Source organism: Pestalotiopsis fici (genome assembly GCF_000516985.1).
Source record: "Pestalotiopsis fici W106-1 unplaced genomic scaffold PFICI_Scf_1, whole genome shotgun sequence".
Lineage (NCBI taxonomy): Eukaryota > Fungi > Ascomycota > Sordariomycetes > Amphisphaeriales > Sporocadaceae > Pestalotiopsis > Pestalotiopsis fici.
In genome coordinates, this window is record NW_006917091.1 from 4,323,587 (window position 1) to 4,342,053 (window position 18,467).

Sequence of the window (18,467 nt, forward strand, 5' to 3'; positions counted from 1 at the left end):
ATATATATATATATATATATATATATATATATATATATATATATATATTATGTTGCATTCACAGTAATGGTAGCCGGGGAGCGGGTCAATCAGCGTAAGCCTCACGCGACCAATATCGGGATTTTGATATTAAGGATGCTGCGCTTCCGTCACGAGACATTATTTTCAAGACAAGATTATAATCTCATCACGGTTACGTGAGATCTCTTACTCTTCATTCTTGGAAGTGATCATCTGACGTTCAATTCCCATGTTTGGGTTTATTAAGGCAAATGTATATGGCCACTTCAGCCACCAACGGCTCGAGACTCACTAAAGATACCAATTGTGTAAAACCTTCCATTTCACGCCAAGAAACATGACGGCAGACTGGATGACGGCTTAAAGACTGGTATTAGTGAAGCACGTTCTCTTTTTTTCTTTCTTAGAATACAAATCCATAGCATAGTCGATCATCACGCCTATTCATTTTATTGCAAATTACCAAGTTCATACCTTGTTCTACAAGCTTTCCAGATCCTTATTCATACACGCTTCTACCATACTCATTTTCTTCTTCACGACACCAGATGTGCATGTAGAAGTCGCCCTTGATATCATTGCCTGTAATTACGGGGAGAAGGCGTCATGCTTCGGGAACCCGCTGCCAAGAGCGGTATATGGAAATGAAGGAACATCGCTGAGCCGCACTCACCGACGCGGCCCTCTTCCAGGCGCAGTCTACATTTTTGGTTGGTATATTCCCGATGGCCAGAGCCTCGTGGCCGTAAAACTTATGGACGCATGATGGTACAATAACTTGGTGTATCTTGGCCTCCGCGGAGTTGCTGATTCTAGCCAGCCAGCCAGCCAGTATTCAATTGAGTTTAATTAAACCCGCTCGATTATTTGCTCAAGGGTAAATTCCTACCTTGGTCGACCCAATCTTTGCACGGCTCGGGTTTCTTTCTTTGTGCACGATCAATGACTTCAGCCCTAATCGCGAGCTGAGAGTGTTTGTTTCCGCCTAAAGCTTTCTCAAAAGCGACCGCACGTAGATTTCAGCAGGTCTTGGCCAAAGTTAGAGTGCGTATATCATCTCAAACTAATGCAGTGCCGTTGAGAAAAGATGTATATCTTCTTTGCTAGTCCTGAGTCGCCCGCAGTGTTTTCGAAAAACAAGTCCTAGAATTCTCCCGCAGCACATGCACTAATCAGGGAGTTGGTATGTAGGAGTATAGTAGAAACCACCCTATCGCTGCTCTAGAGTTAGTCCAGACCTAGGAGGTACATGATAGTAGTGCATAGCGAATACCCTAGCGGCCGGGCTTTAGGGCAGGGAAGCTCCCTATCTGGACACGGGTAACCTGACCTAGCTTCCTAATTAACCCACTAGCTAGGCGCTGCTGCAACTGAACCCGCAAGCAACTTCATTATAAAAATGGATGTTGATCAGGCCGATGATTCGTGAGTTAAACAACATATGAAAACAAGAGTTTTGTGTATTAGTCATACGACTTGAGTCAATGATTCCAGCATTCGTAGCAGCAATCCTATATTACAGTGATAGTCTCAATCTCAGACATCTCTTTGAAGACGCCAAGTGTCATAAGCTCCAACTCAGGATCACCTGCTAGCTCGAGTTCCTTCTTGAAACCTGCGACATTTGGTTCGAAAACGCCAGCACGGTACCACTCTCGTCGGTCAGGGACTTGAAGTAACAACAGGCCATATGGATACCTTTCCGGCTCCCCGTCGTTGTCTGTGCTGGTAGTCTGAGTGTTCAATATCGTCTGTATTTGGACACTCCCCAAAAGTACCCATCGCCACATTTTCGGATTTTGGTTGATGTCTGCTACTCGTAGATGATAATCAAGGCATATGCCACAATAGAACCGGCGACTGTCCCAATCAATGACCACGCTCCATCTATTTTTCCACGTGGCATACAAAATTTGCTTGATGGCAATTGACTGATCGATCCGGTTTTGGAAACAGCGACTTCGAATTTCGAGATGTGCATTCTTGATGGCACCAAATGGATCTGTTCCAACTAAGGCGACTTGTCCAACACAAGATTCCATTTCGGATTTTACATCACTAGGGCCTGTTTGGTACGGGTTGTCTAGATCGCCAAACACTTTATACAGAATGCTCCATGATGGTACTGTATAGGGCCCAGGCCCGAACGTCCTCCGAAAATGTACTTCTTTTGGTGTATGTGTTAAGAGAGGTCGTCTCCAGGCTAAGCTTCGAAATAAATCCTGGGCCCAATGTCCGGCGAGGTACACATCGTGTGCATCATTTTGAACTAGTCGAGCTAGACCAGATAGAGCTGGTAAGATGTCTTCAGGATATGTGAATGATTGACCGCCGAACATAGATGCCAGTTCAAAGATCTCGACCCATTCCCCGTAATTATACCCTTTTGACAGTTGTTGTTTGATTTGCCCTGGGGATCTCTCATAAGGCCCCATTCTTTCTGATCCTTTCAGTGATTGATTAGCAGTTGGGCACATGTAGTGGAAATTCCACTCTCCAAAGAGAATCTTGCGTCGGGACAGAATTCTCTCTTGGTAAGCCCATCCCCTCCTTGACAGGCGAGAAAAGAATATGTCATCAAACAAGGTTTGGATTTTTCCGTTATCTGTGGGCACTGTGGTCACCTTTCTCAACTCAATATGAAGTAAGCCGTTTTGAGTTGATTGTATAGCAGATCGAAATGGTATGATAGTTTGCACGCCATGTGATCGTCGAAGGAAGCTCTGGCGACAAGAGCCTGAAGCGGCTGCAAGCAGTGTGACATGTGCACAACCATAAATCTTATCCATCTGCTCGCATTGGCGTTGCCAGTCGATGCGGTCATCGTCGTCCTGCAAAATGCAAAGCGAATCGATCCAAAGGTAAGGGATAGACAAAGCTTTTGCAACAAATACTGCGTCTCGATGAACAACAGAAAGATGCTGCTCGTCTATCCCAGTCTGAAACTGCTGGAGTGTATCTTTTGTGAGTTTGGGTTGATGAGATGCATCTTCGTTCGTTCCCCAACAGTAGCTCAGAGCTAGATAGTTGGGTGTTTTCTGGCAGGATACAGTTATATCGTCACGAAGTACGAGTTTGGGGATATCCTTCTGAACGTCGAGCAATCTATCTGGCAAATATTCGCGCTCCAATAGATCTGCACCACAACTATGATTCTCGCAGCAGTGATCTAGCCTCGATCTCATCCATTCAACAGTCTCTTGATTTGCGTATGAATCATGTGTTGGTGCACTTAAGCTTAGCCAGCTCGCCAATTCCCTGCACTCTGCGAAAGGTTAGTAAATTTGCAAGGGGATCTTTCATAACAAACAGCTTAAATTTCGTACCATCTAAGGCTTGAATAGTACAAAACAAATCGAGGTTAACATTCTCAGAGGGGAAAGAAGCCTGTAGCACGAGATATTGGTCTTCATTGGTGTTGGTGCAGTTCCAGGCAAACGAAACCTGATATCGTATCGGGATCGGGGAATCGAGTGGTGCTGGGTGAATATCACGGTTGAATACTGCGAGGGCTTGATCGGAACTCAGAATCTCTTTGAAAAACGCGCAGAACGTGCAGCCCTGAAGCGAAGACTCAAGCAACCCGGGGAGGTCTGGAAATTTATCTTCGCCTTGAAAATCAGTCTCCATCCACGTATCGGGCGCTGTGAACACATGATGTGGTTTGCCATGCTCATCATGGACTACTTGGAAAGCGGGGCAGTCGTCCTTCAGCGCTATCTTCTCGCAGTTCGTACACAGCTGCACGCTGGCGCCTGTATTGATCGAGGGTTCATTGGACATGGTAACATTTGCGCAAATACGGGAAAAGTTCAAGGACAAGATTAAATCGACAAAGTCTTCCTTCTGCTTACTCCTGCCATAGAGATTCTCGCTTTAGTGTCGTTCTATCATTGGCTAAGGGTGAGGGGTTGTTTGCAGCTGTGGCGTTTTCAGTACTTTCACTGCAATCCGGACTGGGAACAAGAGGTTGGGCTCGATTGTGCACATGCTATTTGCGCCACTGCACTTTGCATCTCAAGGCAATTGGTCCCGTCGAATGCCTCACTGCGGTGGCATTAAAAATTTCCTTCAGCTATATGGGCAGAAGACTACGCTGTTCGGCTCCAAAAGGAGAAGGAGACATTGAAAGGACAGCAAACACCTTGAGCATTTTTGGTACAGCGAATAGATACTGCCCGTGCCCAAGAGATCTTATTGCTGCTTTAAGTTTCGTCCTAAAGGGACATTGATCAATCATAATCGCTTTATATAGCTTTTGCATTTATGATGCAATTAGAGTCGCGTGAAATCGATTACAGTAAGGTTGACTGATACGACCAGTCTGTCTCTAAAATAAAGAATAAAATCAAAGACGTTCTACATCTACGAAAAGAATGTCTGAACAAACAGACTCAATAAGCCCTTCCCGTTGTGGCGCATCGCTGACTATCTCGTAATAAATCTAGAACTAGCTTAGAAGTATAGTAGCCCATTTAGATTTGCCTATCATCTGTTTCGTAGGTACAATGAGAAGCATACTTCTTTCTTATCGAACGGGAGGCATGATGAAGAGTCCTTAGGCGTGTCGGCTCGCTAAGACGTTCAAGCCGCCCACTCACTAACCTAGATTAGTGCATTATTGCGAATCTCGCATGTAATTCGTGGGAAAGCTTAATGAGCTCTGGACTTTTGCGAATCTCGCCCAACTTCTTGCTTGAGTGATCGAGACTCATTCGAATCATTACGCTAAAGTTCAAGCAAGCAAAATATGCCGATCGGAATGTGGAGTAGCGAACATTTTACTTTGTATGTGAGGCAGTATAATATTAGCAACGGAAAGGTGGGTTGGTGTACTTGATGTCGACGCTGCTTAACCCTTGCTGCATTTCCCCGTGGGGTTCCGGATGTTGAGTGTTGCACAAGTGACGGAATACAATCACTCGGCGAAGGTGCTGCCGGGGAAAAATATTACGATCACCAGTATTTGCAACTCCACTTCGTTGCCGCAATAATAGTAGTGTACATGCTGGAGATCGTCGAAAATACTATAAAAGGGCAATGCTCTAACACTTGTGATCAATATCTGGCAAACAGACACTTTCCACTCTACATTCGAATACCAACTCTGACACCATGTTTTTCTCAGCCCTAGCTGTACTTGTTTGCTATCTTTCTTCCGTCGTGTCTGTTCCTACAAGTAGCTACGTAAATTGGCGCAACTTTACAGCCTTGGGAGTCAATACGGAGGCAATACCACTGACGAATGGGACATGTGTGCTCATCTTGGAAGTCAATGTGGTCCAGTTCTCGAAAGACGCTATGCCACCTTTATCACGACTTCTGATATCGATGAGCTCGCCTGCGCGGGTTTGACTATTCTGCGTATTCCCACTACGTACGCAGCCTGGGTCGATGTTCCTGGTTCTCAGCTTTACTCTGGCAACCAACAGGCTTTCCTGAAAAATATCGCCACGTACGCAATCAACAAATACAGTATGCATATAGTGGTTGATATATATTCTCTGCCAGGAGGTGTCAATGGCATGACGTTTGGTGAAGCCGACGGTCACTATGGGTGGTTCAATAACGCCACAGCTCTGGACTACTCTTTTCAAGCTGTGGATGCCGCTATATCATTTATCCAGAACTCTGGCTTCCCACAATCTTTCACCCTCGAGCCTATAAACGAACCTGTAGACAACCCCGACATTACTGCATTGGGTACTCCCGCTGCCTTGTCCGAGGAGGGCGCTGCTTGGGTCCTACAGTATATCCAGGGCGTGTTATCGAGAGTCACAGCAGTAAATGAAAACATACCGACAATGTTTCAAGGTAGCTTCAAAGGAGAACCATACTGGTCACCGGATTTCACGGCTTCGGAAAATCTCGTATTCGATGTCCATAACTACTACTTTGCTGGCAGACCGACTGACTCAGATACGGTATCAACCGACATATGTTCTGATGCTAAGGCTTCTGCCGGTGATGGGAAATTCCCAGTCTGGATTGGCGAATGGTCAATTCAAACCGCCAGCAACAACTTGTTTGTCAACCGCGCCAAGAACTTGAACACTGGTTTATATGCGTTTGCCAAATACGACCACGGCAGTGCTTACTGGACGGCGAAATTCTCGGGTACCGCGGCCGTTGTTGGTCAAGGCACACAAGAGGATTATTGGAATTACGAGACCTTTATCGAACTTGGTATTTTTAACGCTGTTAGCGGTGCGCAATATTGCCTTTGAAAAAGAGAATGCCGCTTAAGCGGCGTCAATCATGTAGATGTATTAGCAAATAATCTAAGAACAAAGCACCAATAAAAACGCGGCACTAGTCTATGAGCCACCGGTGTCAAAGAGATCATATTGCTGCTCCAAGTTTCGTCCACAATAGTCGTAGGGAGTACACTACAGTATCCAGGGAATTGGCTGATGAAATGGATACTCGCTCTAGGTACTTGGAGCTGCTGTTGCCGACCATGCTATCCAATATCCGTTTCGTGAACATGTCAAGACTTCTGCCAGGGGAAAGTGGGGCCGAGGAACTATCTTGTGCTCAAAGTAGTTCCCTGAACGCCAGGCGGAGTCGAGGTCGCTATACTGTGCGACCTTTTTGGTTATTGGCGCAGAGATCGTGCAGAGCTTACAATACATATTTGTTAGCCAAGTGGTTCGATAACTTCAATTATTCAGAGCTTTACTAGTGTATTTCATTGCCAGATCCGAGCCACCGCTACTAAAGAAGAGACTCGGTAAGCTACAAGTTCAGAAGAGGCGACCGGGGGGGTTTACTGAAATAATCCCTATAATACCCGAAAACGTATTGCTGAAGCGCTAGCGACCATGAGCCATTTTTGGCGGCCGCTAATATGAATAGGGAGCGGGATAGGAAAACACAATTTATCACACGCGTTCAATGTATACATTTATTGCAAATTCGAAAAGCTGCGCAAAGTAATCACAACGACTAAAGTGCCGGTGCTATGGCCGGGAGTAACACCGCCGCGGAGGCCAGACAGCATTCTCCAACTTTGGCCCGGCTTCTAAAATCGCGACTTGCCCCAGTCCGCGAAAAAGCACTGTTACAGGCGGCGATGGGCGACGAAAAGCCCGTAAAACCGCCAGCCGGTGAATGTTGCGGAAGCAGTTGCAATCCATGCATCATGGATTTATATCGCGAAGAATTGAAGGTCTGGAAGGAATGCGCCGAGTACCGGGCATGTCTTGGCAACGCAGAGACTGCCTTAACTTCAGAGTCCTCCACAGCCACAACGACACCAAGAGATGGGAAAATTACCGATAGAATGCCTGGATCTTTTGATTGGTAAACGCTCAGATTCAAAGTCAGGAGTTTATCCGATCAGGGCTGAGCAGAAATCTTCGCGTCGTGACATGACGCTGAGTGAGATTAGGAACGTCAGTGCACAGTCGCATCCCGTTTGGTTCGTATGATATGAACAGTCGCAAATATGAGAAGGCTATTCTAACTTGCTAAATTTCTGACAGAAGGTCTCGGCGACATAATCGTTGTTTAGGCGGGCACACGGCCGGCACATTTCAAGTCGTGTATCGAAGTCAGCTCTTGGATTCATTACAGACTCTAATTTTTCGGATGCGGATACAATAAACGATATTGATCAGGATGTCTCTTGCCCAAATCTGCTGGCTGTAAGGCTAGCTATAAATTGTCTCGGCCAGATAATCATCTGTCCATCAACATGTTTTCCGAGCACATTCGTTAGCTCGTGAAGCAGTGCTTGACCCCAGGTCTGCAAGAACCAACATCTTTCTTCGGCCATTGAAATCAATACCGCGTAGTGTGCAAGAACTGCGAGAGCCGGAGGCCTACGCTGTCGGAGCATGTCCACGTATTCAGGCGATATGAGCATCGGCCAAATGAATATGGCTCTGACTTCAGCTGGCGCAGCAAGCATTCGGCTCCTACTAGCGGTTACCACACAGACTTCGAGTGCATCGATCGATGACCCGATAGTCGTCGCCTCCTCTACTGACAGGCTTGTTGCATTTAAAATCCCGTCCTTAAGTTTAGGCAACTGCCGCAGAAGTAATCTCAGATGGGCCAAAGCGGACTCGTGATGCGCGCATTGCATAAATAAACCCTTCAATGGGCCATTCCTAATAGCCTTCTCCCATGATCTTATAATTATACCCGTTCCACTCACCAGGGTGAAAATCTCAACCATCATCTGAATGGGGGCAGTGCATCCAAGGGACCTTCCGCAGATGGGAAAGGCCGCAAACGCATTAATGATCAGGAAGATAGACGTTGCGTAAAGTGAATGACAGTTATCAGCATCCATTGCCTTTAGTGCATCCCTGGTCCCCCGAATAGCAAGGCTCTGATGATAAGACGCCTGTAAAAGATACTCGTAACGTCTTTCTGTCTGTAAAAATGCCATGTGAAATCCCGAGAAGGCTAAAATTTCGTGTAGAAGAAAGGGATTTAAGAAGGCTTCCTGAGGTACTTCGGATTGCAAAGTTTCGACGACCTCGCTGGAAAAGGACAAGGTTCGGTATGCCGTGTTAGTATAGTGGTGTATGAGTTGTGTATGCGAGATCCAGCTCCCCAGCATATTGAGATCAGGATATGGACGAGATATTTTATTGTGAAACGTTGCATCAAGCTGGGACGAGATTTGCGAACAAGACAAATAAGCGGTTGCAAGCTGTGGCGCGTTAGACAGACCGATACTAACGACCTGCTCGCCAGTAGTTTTGCTTCTTTGCTCTATTGATGGTGCGACTGAATCCGGGGAGGGTAATGCCCCAAGACTGCAGGTAACAAGATGTCGTTTGCAGGCTCCGCAGGGGACTTGTTCGTCGCACTGCCCAAACCATGGTGTTAGAAGGAGCATGGACGGAGAATTGTCGCCACGCAGGCTTTCGGGATAACTAGGTACCTTAACATGACGTTTTTTGCATTGCATGCAGCCATTGCGAGATTTCTTGTGGCCGATACGAGCCATTATTGGAGCAAATGTTGTCCCTGCCGTTGTGCTGATGCGCCGTTTATTGATTTGGTTTTTGAAAATGAAAGCGAACCCGACGTGGGAATGCGAGGCCTTTTCATTAATTCCTGGCACAGCCACGGATATCGTAAGTCGGGTCGCGATGTCCAAGTATGGAAGATGGGCATGACTCGAACAAAACCAGAATCCGAATCCGAGGGCTGTGTTGCCAAGCCATTAATTTACGTTCAATTACCCCCACCGGTATAGACGGGACCGCAGCAGCACCATCATTTCATGCCATACCAGGTCAGGGGTCTTCGAAATAGTCACACCGCAGAATCCTCTCCGTGTAAGTGGTGTTGACTAGTAATGTGAGCTCCCGGAGTTTGTCCCAAAACGCCCCCACCTAATAAGCCTGCACCTGATCAGAGGCGGATAACATTGAGCACCACTTCCCTTACTTGCCATTCATATCGAATTAGTTGAGAATCTAATATCAAGGCATCATTTGAGGCGATAATAATGATTAAAAGAAGAAATTCTGAAATAATAAATTATTGAGTCAAAGGCGACATGCTTGATATTCTATCATACGCGGCACAATCTTTTGCCATATTGGTTCGTTTTTTCATGCAGCTTGCTCGCCATGATTTCTGTTCCGAATTTCAACTCGACAAGACCAAAGCGAATTGTGATGGAGATATAATTGGCCGATTGCAGTATAGGATAAGGGGTCCCATCAGCTTACTAGCACTATACATAAAAGCTCGTATATAACCGGGGAAGAGTCTAAGCACCCTGTCCTCTCGATGACCACAAACAGTGGGGCTTCTAATAGCGAAGCCTCTTTGGTCTCTTGGGGTCATCACGTGAACTACACGCTGAGGATTGGGATTCTCTTGACATTTGGCCAAACGTAGGACCCATCTTTGAGGACTTCAGAGGGACCGTAAATGCGGACTGTGACAAATTAATGACTATTTCGTGGTAAGTGGTGCTTGTAACTTACATGATAGCGAGAATCCATCCTCAACTGGCAGCCAGTTTCCAGTCCAGTTGGTCGGGGGAGGATATGCCTTGTCCTGAACTAGAATCTGGAATACTCCGTCTCCAGCACTTGCGTTCGGTCCATACACGTTCTCACCATTGGCATACGTCATGTTGAAAACTCGGCTCCCGATGCCATATCTATCCAGAGGGTTGGCTATGAGATCCAACTCTGCGTTGTAGGCACATATGTTCCAGAACCCAGTCTCCAGGACTGGAGGCTTCCCTGAGAAGGTGAGAAGTAATGAGGTGCTTGAATCCAAACCAGAACCAACCATAGATGGATGGTCAGGATAGAGAGCGAGAGTCTGGGTTTGTAGTGCAGAAGTGGCTCGAACAGCCTGAACAGCGTAGTGAACTCCATAATTTCCTTGATATGATGGAATGGGGATCGACCAGTTGTTGTTGAGGACGATGGAATTTTCTGGATTGGCCACATCTGCAATCATGCTTTCGTTGGCGACATCTTGAGCTACTCCTAAGTCGATACCAGCGGGCCCACGAGAATTCGACGCAATGTATCACGTCATTCGAGGAGAACAAACTGTAAGATTGATCGAGTCAACATATTGAGGCTTACATTGTCGACGTAGCGCTACTCTGGTCCAGCAAGGCTGCGCCGCCAATCCCAGTCTCCATCTAGGTTTGGACTCTTGAAGCCTGATTGGATCGATGTGAAGAGCAATACGAATCCGAGCCTACTTTACTTCCACTGCACTAGGTCTCCAGTTCAGCTACAAGGGAGTAATTATGCTTGGCAGACGACTCGCATGCCCGAAGCATTTATACCGCCCACGTCGGATTCCGTATTACTGCTAGTCACTCATACGCGGCGAATAGATAGTAGACCTCAAGATTTCCCGGTCGGCTCAAAGCTGACTGCGTAGTTTCTGGTTAGCCATATGCATCAGTCAGTCTGAATTTTCGAGTCTATCCTGCACACAAACATGCGTAACCCAGGCGATCAGGAATTGAGAACATTTCTGCACAGCGGCACAGATACACAGATTCTGCGGAAACCTTCGACTCGACCCAGAGGCTCGAAATGCCAGGAGTTGCGCTTGTGTGCCAGTGAAAGATCAATGATCGTATTGACCAGAGCAGTGAATGCAGCCTAGTGCTCATATGGACGCTCATTTCGATAAGTACATGTCAACATCGAGGGATGAGGCATGCGTGGTGCAACCAATCGCTGAAATCTTCAGCAACCAACCGCGATCAACACGCTGCTTGGGGGGAAAGCTCTGGAGAAATTCGGGTTCACTTCCAACAGCAGAATCGAGGAACAACTGAAGCGCGAGATCCACAGGATGTCGGATGCTATCTAGTGGGAGCAGCAGTGTAGGATCATGCAGGTATACAGCACTTCAATAGAATGTAGGAATTCCTAATGTGCTAGGTTTCGAATTAGGCCACCATGGCTTGCGCCGGGGCCGCTGCTGGGAAGAGTTTTGGTTACGCCGACGTCTCCTGCCGCTGCGAATAGTTTTCGCAAAGGCGATACGGATGTCGCTCAAAACATCGTCCACCAACCCAAATGTCCCTGAGTACCGTTTGCTTGCCAGAACCCTTAGTAAAAGCCGTGATTCTCGTCCTTGTTTGAGCATCATCCCTGGCCCTAACGGGTAAGAGCCATATGCTCCGCCAGTGAGGACGCAAAGACTGTCAGCTGAGCGAGCGTTATCATGTGGATTGATCATCACAGATTTTGCCAGCTCAGCCTGAGTCAACGACTTCCGTACAAAGATACGCCAGTGCGGAATAGCCCTCAGGAAGACCATTATAATCGTGGTTCAGGCGGGCACAAGACGGGCACATTTCAATTCGTGTATTGAAGCCAGCTCTTAGATTCATTACAGACTCTGATTTCTATATGGGCTTGGCCGGCGTCAAGGGACTTTTAAGCTTGGCCAGTACATCGGACAAAGTACGACAGGCTCGCCTTTTATGTTTGCCTAGATATCGTGAGGTCTCCAACTAGCTACAGCTGCTGCGACGCCAAGTTCCCGAGCTCGATGTGCTTCTTTGGTGCACGACTGGCTGTTCGACCAGAACGACCCTTTGACGATCGCTCACACCTCGATCTCAATTTGTGGCGCGCATCGTGCAGCCCTTGATTGTTAAGACTATTGATAGGATTGTACATATAGCCTCATTCGAAGACATTACGGGAAAAGACCTAACTAAGAGTGGGCCTTCCTGAGCTTTCCAGCATGCACAATCCCACTTGTACTTGATATAGTATCCTAAATTACATTGAGCTATTGCATGCCGCGAGCAACATAACTGTGTCATAAGACCGGCAGTGAGTATGACGTGTGTATTTTCTTCTCAAGGAGCAAAGCATCACAACTAATTGCTTAGGAAAGCTGTCGGTTGTTGGATCTTTTAACCTTTGTCGACCCTGGGCTTATATAATTGGCTGGGCCTGATCACGATATCAGAGCCTGTGAACCTGCAGACGACAGCCTCTAAAGCCTTGTTTGTGGATGTTTTCTAATTAAGGATCATAATGAAGAGATTTTATTGAAAAGGCAGGGCGGATGTAGAAAAGTAAGCGGAAAGTAGAAAATACAGTGAATTAGGAAGCGAAGTGTTGAATATATGTATTTCGATTTAGCAAAGCCATTTTTGGATTTCAAGAGTGGTCGATCTTTGCTATTAAATTATAAGGTGATTGGGACTGCTGCAAGGCCTTTCATCTCCTTCCTATCTAGTTTCTAAACCTGAACATAATGCTTTAGTGAAAAAAAAAACCAGTTTCCGTATCTCTTTCGAGCGAACCTGTGGGATAACAGAACGGAAACGCTGCATACATTTATTAGCAGCAAGTGTCACCAAGTACTGTCCAGAAGCGAGTATAGATTATCGCAAAAGTGCAGATGATTACAGCACTATATTAGATAATAAGAAACATTTTGTCCATCCAAGCACTAGTGGTTTAGTGGTAAAATCCATCGTTGCCATCGATGGGCCCCGCGTTCGATTCGCGGCTAGTGCAACAATTCGGAAAGCTCCTTTTTGACTACTTGAGCAAGGTTGAGGATTTCCTTTTTTGTATCGTGTTCGAGTGCATCCTTCCTTCTACGTGCACCTAATTTACGCGTTTACAGGGACCGTGGGCGCGTCGGCGGGGCATCTGGGTACCACTCAAACCCATACAGTTGCCTCTGATAGGCTACTGGCTCGAGCCGTACCCAAGAAAATAATCCAACAACGACCCAAAGCCCATCACATATTCCTTTGACTTGCCGTAGGAAATTGTAGCCATCTCGCGGAGCAACGACCTTTTTTCATCGGCTTACACTGGGAACCCCTGCTTGATCCTCTGAATCGTGATTGGCCTCATTACAACTTCATTGCCCCATCTGGTGCTTCGCTCCACGCATCCCCAGTCCGACTTGTACCTGCACCCTCGCGACTGAATTCACTGCCCCGGTCCAAAACCATGCCGCCGCGTAAAATCGATACATCGCGCCGCAGTGACGTCTCAATGGCTAGATTCGCGCTCGTAGAAGGCGATGCCACGCCTACAGCCGAGCCCTCGCCGATTTCCGCAACCGCAGCAGACTCAACAACTGTCCCGCCAGCATCGACGACAGCCAAGACGGCGGTAGCAGAAACCCCAGATATCGAAATGGAACGCGCCAGCGAGGCGGCACCGCATAGCGACAAGAAGGACAAGGACGCAACGGCGATCGAGGTGTGTGCTTGTGTGTATTCGGCAGCGGCTCTTCCCTTTTGGGAGCGATTCGTTACCGTGCAGAGCTGGGCGTGCTGACACGGGGAATATGATCACTTATAGGACCTGAATCTACCCAAGTCTATCATCACGAGGCTGGCCAAAGGCGTCCTGCCGCCAAACACTCAAATCCAGGCTAATGCCATACTGGCCATGACCAAGGCGGCGACGGTATTCATAAATCACCTCGCAAATGCGTAAGTACATTCAGAGATCAGAGACGCGAGAAAGATGTAATTGCTAATTACCATCTGTTGCACGTCGGAACAGCGCAAATGAGCGAACGCAAAACTCGAATAAAAAGACTATAATGCCGCCCGACGTCTTTGATGCCCTCGATGATATTGAATACCCCGAGTTCAAGGAATTGGTACAGCAGGAGTTCAAAAGTATGCACCTCTCTACTCTGCCCTCCCAATTCAATGCCCAGTTGCTGGTCTTGATGCTGACGCAGAGACTTGAATCGCCTTATAGAATTCAACGAGATCCAGTCCTCGAAACGAAACACCTACCGGCGCAAAGTCGCGGCTGCCAAGAAGGGGGTACCCTATGTCGAGACAAATGGTCCTTTGCGCGAGCCTCGCGTTCCCGAGGCCACCGGCCCGCCAGGGACAACCTTTATCGAGGACCCGGCCGCCGCCGCGGGCATCGATACGTCGCGGTCCATCAAGAAGCAGCGCATGTCGGCAGCTGCTGCCACCACGGCCACGGGCGGCGGCGGCGGCCAGCCGGGGTGCGCCGACGACAGCGCCATGGCCGGTGCCGACGCGGATACTACGCAGGAGTACCAGGATGCCGAGTCCGAGTCGGACCACGTTGACGAGGATGACGAGGACGAGCCCGGCGATGATGTGGACGAGGAAGAGGACGATGAGGAGGAAGAGGGCGCACAGGATGATGATGAGATGCAGGATGCCCTCGAAGAGCGCGAGGAGCAGAATGGCGAGGATGAGGCCCTGGATAACGGCGAGGACAGCGACTCGTAAGGACGCATCCATGTTCAAGCGAGTGACGGAGTTTTCCGAGGATCCTGAGCGTCCTGTTGGGGACGTGTTCAAGTCCAACACACAAAGAGTGAAATCTGCATTGCTATCACTTTAGTCTTCAGGCATGGTGCATTTTGGCGATAACGTAGGTTCGCACGTCCGCCGCATGCCATGAGCGATTCGGGACAACGATTGCAAGATCGAGACTACGAGCCATCGATATGGCGGGAAAGGGCCATACTTAGGGAAGCAAGCGCATGATTATCTCTGAGAAAAATATGGCAATTGGGCAGCAACAGCAGCTGATTGACATACGTTACCCAGCAGTGATATAAAGCTATCAGAAGAGCACTATTCATCATTGATGAGGCTGGCATACGATGCATACAACTTAGGAGAGACAATTTAAGGTGTTTCCACATTGGCATTTGTTTAGATGTGCTGAACATTTTTTCAAGCCTATTGCCGTGTAATGACAAAACTAGATACACGCAACTCACCGAGATTGGTACAATCCAGATACTACAGAATGGAAGCTGGTAGTCACAAGCCTTCTGGGTACTCGGATTTCGAAGTGTCTTTATTGCTGTCTATGATCTCGACAGTCCATCTATCTATCATTCATGTCATTTCCGACCCACCTGTGGCCAATATGTTTGTACAAGTCGGTGCATGCTGTCCCTTCAAACAGTTCTCACCAACTCCATCTTGGCGCCACGCTTTCCAGTAGCCTCGTCCTTTGCATCACTGATTCTGACAATGACCTTTTGGAATAAGTCGACCGTCAAGTCTCGGCTGCCAGTCAACTTCAGTGTATAGGTCTCGGCATCATAGACACTATCTGGTTCCGGTTCTGCCAAGTCTCTCAAGCGAATCAGACTCTCGATACCAAACTTTGGTACAAGGACGACGAATCCGTTGCTAAAGATCTTCATGACGAATCCTTCCTCCTCGGCCACCCTGCCCTTGAGTGCCTGCCCAACATAGTAGGCAATAGAAGCGCGGCCGGCGAGCTGCGCGTTGCGATGACGCACATTGATGTTTTTGCACACAGCCTCGAGTTTGCCACGGGATCGCACGGCGGGGTGCATGGGCTCATAGTCAATGGCAGCAGCCAGTTGACGATGAGCTACCAGATCGGCATAGCGACGGATGGGCGATGTGAAGTGAGTGTAGATTTCTGAAGCGAGACCATAGTGGCGGAACTCTGGGTAGGCCTGTGTTCCGGCGCAGAAATATTCAGCACTCATCATGCAGCGGGTCGCCATGATACGAATGAGGTTGTTGAAAAATGGTTCGTTGGTGTCAGTACATCCATCCAGTGAGTCGGCTAGTGCCCGAGACGAATCAACGCGTAGCTCGAGATTACGCTTGACCTTGAGTTGGTTGGCCAGCTCATCAAAATTTGTCTTGGGCGGTGCTGCATGGCGTCGCAAAATGGCCGTCTGAGGGAAGGCATCGTAGATCTTGCCTGCTACACTGATGTTGGCGAGCAACATGAATTCTTCAACAAGTGAGTTTGTGTCGAGGAGCTCCTTTGTCTTGACGTCGATTGGGTCCGACGTCTCCGACTCCATCTGCACCTTGACCTCAGGAGACGACAAGCTCAGCGCTCCTGCATCCATGCGCTTTTGCTTCAGCTTTTTCGAGAGCATGAGGAGGGCGCGCATGCTGTTTGTCAAGTCATCCTGCTGCGAAGCATCGTCGATACGTAGCTGTGCCTGCTCGTAGCTGAATGCCTCGCGAGACTTGATGACTGACTTGGTAAAGCGAACATTCACGATATCCGCTGACGGGTTAAGCTCCCACAGAACCGAGAAGGCGAAGCGCTCAACATATGGCTTCAAAGAACACAGGTCCGTTCCAAGCAACATTGGCAACATATCGATACGCTTATCGACCAAGTAGACAGTGGTGCCACGAATACTAGCCTCGTGATCCATAGCATTGCTTGGTTTGACAAAATGTGAGACGTCTGCAATGTGAACACCAACCTCGAAGTTTCCGTTCGGCAAGGCTCGAGCGTGTAAGGCGTCATCAATGTCTTGACAGCCAATAGGATCGATACTGCAGATGAGCAAACCGCGGAGATCCTCGCGGCCTCTCCAACCAGGATCGTCGGTACTTGTCGGCACGCGCCAGTCATGACCCTCTTTTGGTAAGCAGTCCAAGACCGTCTTTGGGAACGGACGGTATTGGACATCGTATTCGAGCAACAAGGCCTCTGTCTCGGCCGCCTTGGTCTCAAGCTCGCCCAAGGAGCGGACAAAATGGCCGACGGGATGCCGAGATTCGCGATCCCAAGAGTCAATGGTGACCAGGACGCGCTTCCCTAAGAGTTCGCCAACTTGCCTTGTACGTATCTTGATCTTTGGGATCTTCTTGTCCATGGGGATCAAGAAGACCGTTTCTTGCTTTCGTCCTTGCTTTGCAGATGAGCTGACAGAGGTTTGGTCAATGTGGCCAACGTATTGCCTCCAATTTCGTTTTATGATACCAACAACCTTGGCAGTGGGCTGGGCCCGTCCCTCGGTGCTCGCCAAATGTGTCTTCTTCACCTCCTCTTGGAGCGCCTTTCTCTCCTTCTCCGTGACTAGGTCCTCGCCCTCATCGCCATCGGCGTTTTCGTTCTTGGTGACGGCTTCTTCCTCGATGATTTTTGTCGAGGGTTCCTTCCACTGTTCTTTTGGCAAAACTTCGACTACAACGACATCGCCATCGACGGCTCGGTTGATGTTCTCTCTGCCTAGGATGAGGAGGGCCTTTGGGAAAGCCGGTACCCTGATCGATCCCTCTAGATAGTTGTAAGGTGATACGTTGAAAATTCCTTGATGTAGCATGCCGTTCTTAACGCCAGTCATCATTTTGGACATGCTGAAGTACTCGGCGTAGAGGAAGTCGGCAGCCTTCTTGTCGCGGGCAGCGCCTCTCTCCTGCGACTCTGCGATCATGTCCAGCAGCCTCTCGCCATCCTCCAGTCCACTGACGTAGTTACGCAAAGTAGTCGCAGGCACATTCTCCTTCTTTGCCTTTTCGATGTTGCCTCTGTCGTCCGTGAGCATGACCACAGTGGGAACACGTTTGCTCTTGATGTGTGATAAATGGGTGTTGTACCACTCCACGGCTTTCCGCACAGCCCGATCATTTCTGTCGTTGACGCTTTCATCTTGCTCCCTGGCCACGTATGTTTCTAGCCTGAACTCGTTGAAGAAAACGTAGAAGCGCTTGTCCTCGCTCTTGGTCAGACTGATGAGCCGGTTGTACAGCGGTAGTGATCGATTCCTGAGCTCTTCTAGCACAGTCTGGAGCACAATCACATCGTAAAACGCAGAGCTCTGCTCGAACAGATCCATGGCATTGAGCAGTGCATTTGTGTCCGGCACCAAATAGTGGCCATTAGGGAAAGCCTTGGTTCCTGCTGGCTTATCCGAAAGCACGGGAGGGCTCACTATACATGTGTTAGACCTCATCTTAGCACTTGTGTATTTCTGAACTTACCTTGGCCGGCCGCGTTAGCCGGGGCTCGGCATTTTGAGCACACCTGCGATGAGCAGGGGATATCTTGTCTGAGATAGACCTCACGAACGATCTTTTGGACCTTGCCACTCTTGGTTGATCTGACGTAGACTTTGCTCGACAGGTTCAAATTGCCATTATCACTGGCCGTGGGCCGCTTGAGACTGGTCATTGTCGCAGCAGCAGCTTCACTATAGATCAG

The 18,467-nt window shown here is 48.3% G+C and overlaps 5 protein-coding genes across 5 annotated transcripts; 2 read left to right on the top strand and 3 right to left on the bottom strand.

Moving 5' to 3' along the window:
- Positions 1-1,532: 1,532 nt before the first annotated feature.
- Positions 1,533-3,804, bottom strand: PFICI_01308 (uncharacterized protein; the record flags this gene model as incomplete). Its single annotated transcript, XM_007829889.1, has 2 exons — positions 1,533-3,286; positions 3,348-3,804. The coding sequence occupies 2 exons, from the start codon at positions 3,802-3,804 to the stop codon at positions 1,533-1,535; spliced, it is 2,211 nt and encodes a 736-aa protein (XP_007828080.1).
- A 1,469-nt stretch (positions 3,805-5,273) lies between these two features.
- On the top strand, positions 5,274-6,248 carry PFICI_01309 (uncharacterized protein; the record flags this gene model as incomplete). Its single annotated transcript, XM_007829890.1, has 1 exon — positions 5,274-6,248. The coding sequence occupies one exon, from the start codon at positions 5,274-5,276 to the stop codon at positions 6,246-6,248; it is 975 nt and encodes a 324-aa protein (XP_007828081.1).
- Positions 6,249-9,848: 3,600 nt separating this feature from the next.
- On the bottom strand, positions 9,849-10,470 carry PFICI_01310 (uncharacterized protein; the record flags this gene model as incomplete). The annotated part of the gene is made up of 2 exons (XM_007829891.1): positions 9,849-9,934; positions 9,984-10,470. The coding sequence occupies 2 exons, from the start codon at positions 10,468-10,470 to the stop codon at positions 9,849-9,851; spliced, it is 573 nt and encodes a 190-aa protein (XP_007828082.1).
- A 2,999-nt stretch (positions 10,471-13,469) lies between these two features.
- PFICI_01311 (uncharacterized protein) lies at positions 13,470-14,749 on the top strand (the record flags this gene model as incomplete). Its single annotated transcript, XM_007829892.1, has 4 exons — positions 13,470-13,724; positions 13,827-13,960; positions 14,034-14,152; positions 14,238-14,749. The coding sequence occupies 4 exons, from the start codon at positions 13,470-13,472 to the stop codon at positions 14,747-14,749; spliced, it is 1,020 nt and encodes a 339-aa protein (XP_007828083.1).
- Positions 14,750-15,432: 683 nt separating this feature from the next.
- On the bottom strand, positions 15,433-18,437 carry PFICI_01312 (Exosome complex exonuclease dis3; the record flags this gene model as incomplete). The annotated part of the gene is made up of 2 exons (XM_007829893.1): positions 15,433-18,197; positions 18,248-18,437. 2 exons carry the CDS (start codon positions 18,435-18,437, stop codon positions 15,433-15,435), a joined length of 2,955 nt encoding a protein of 984 aa, XP_007828084.1.
- Between the last annotated feature and the right edge of the window lie 30 nt (positions 18,438-18,467).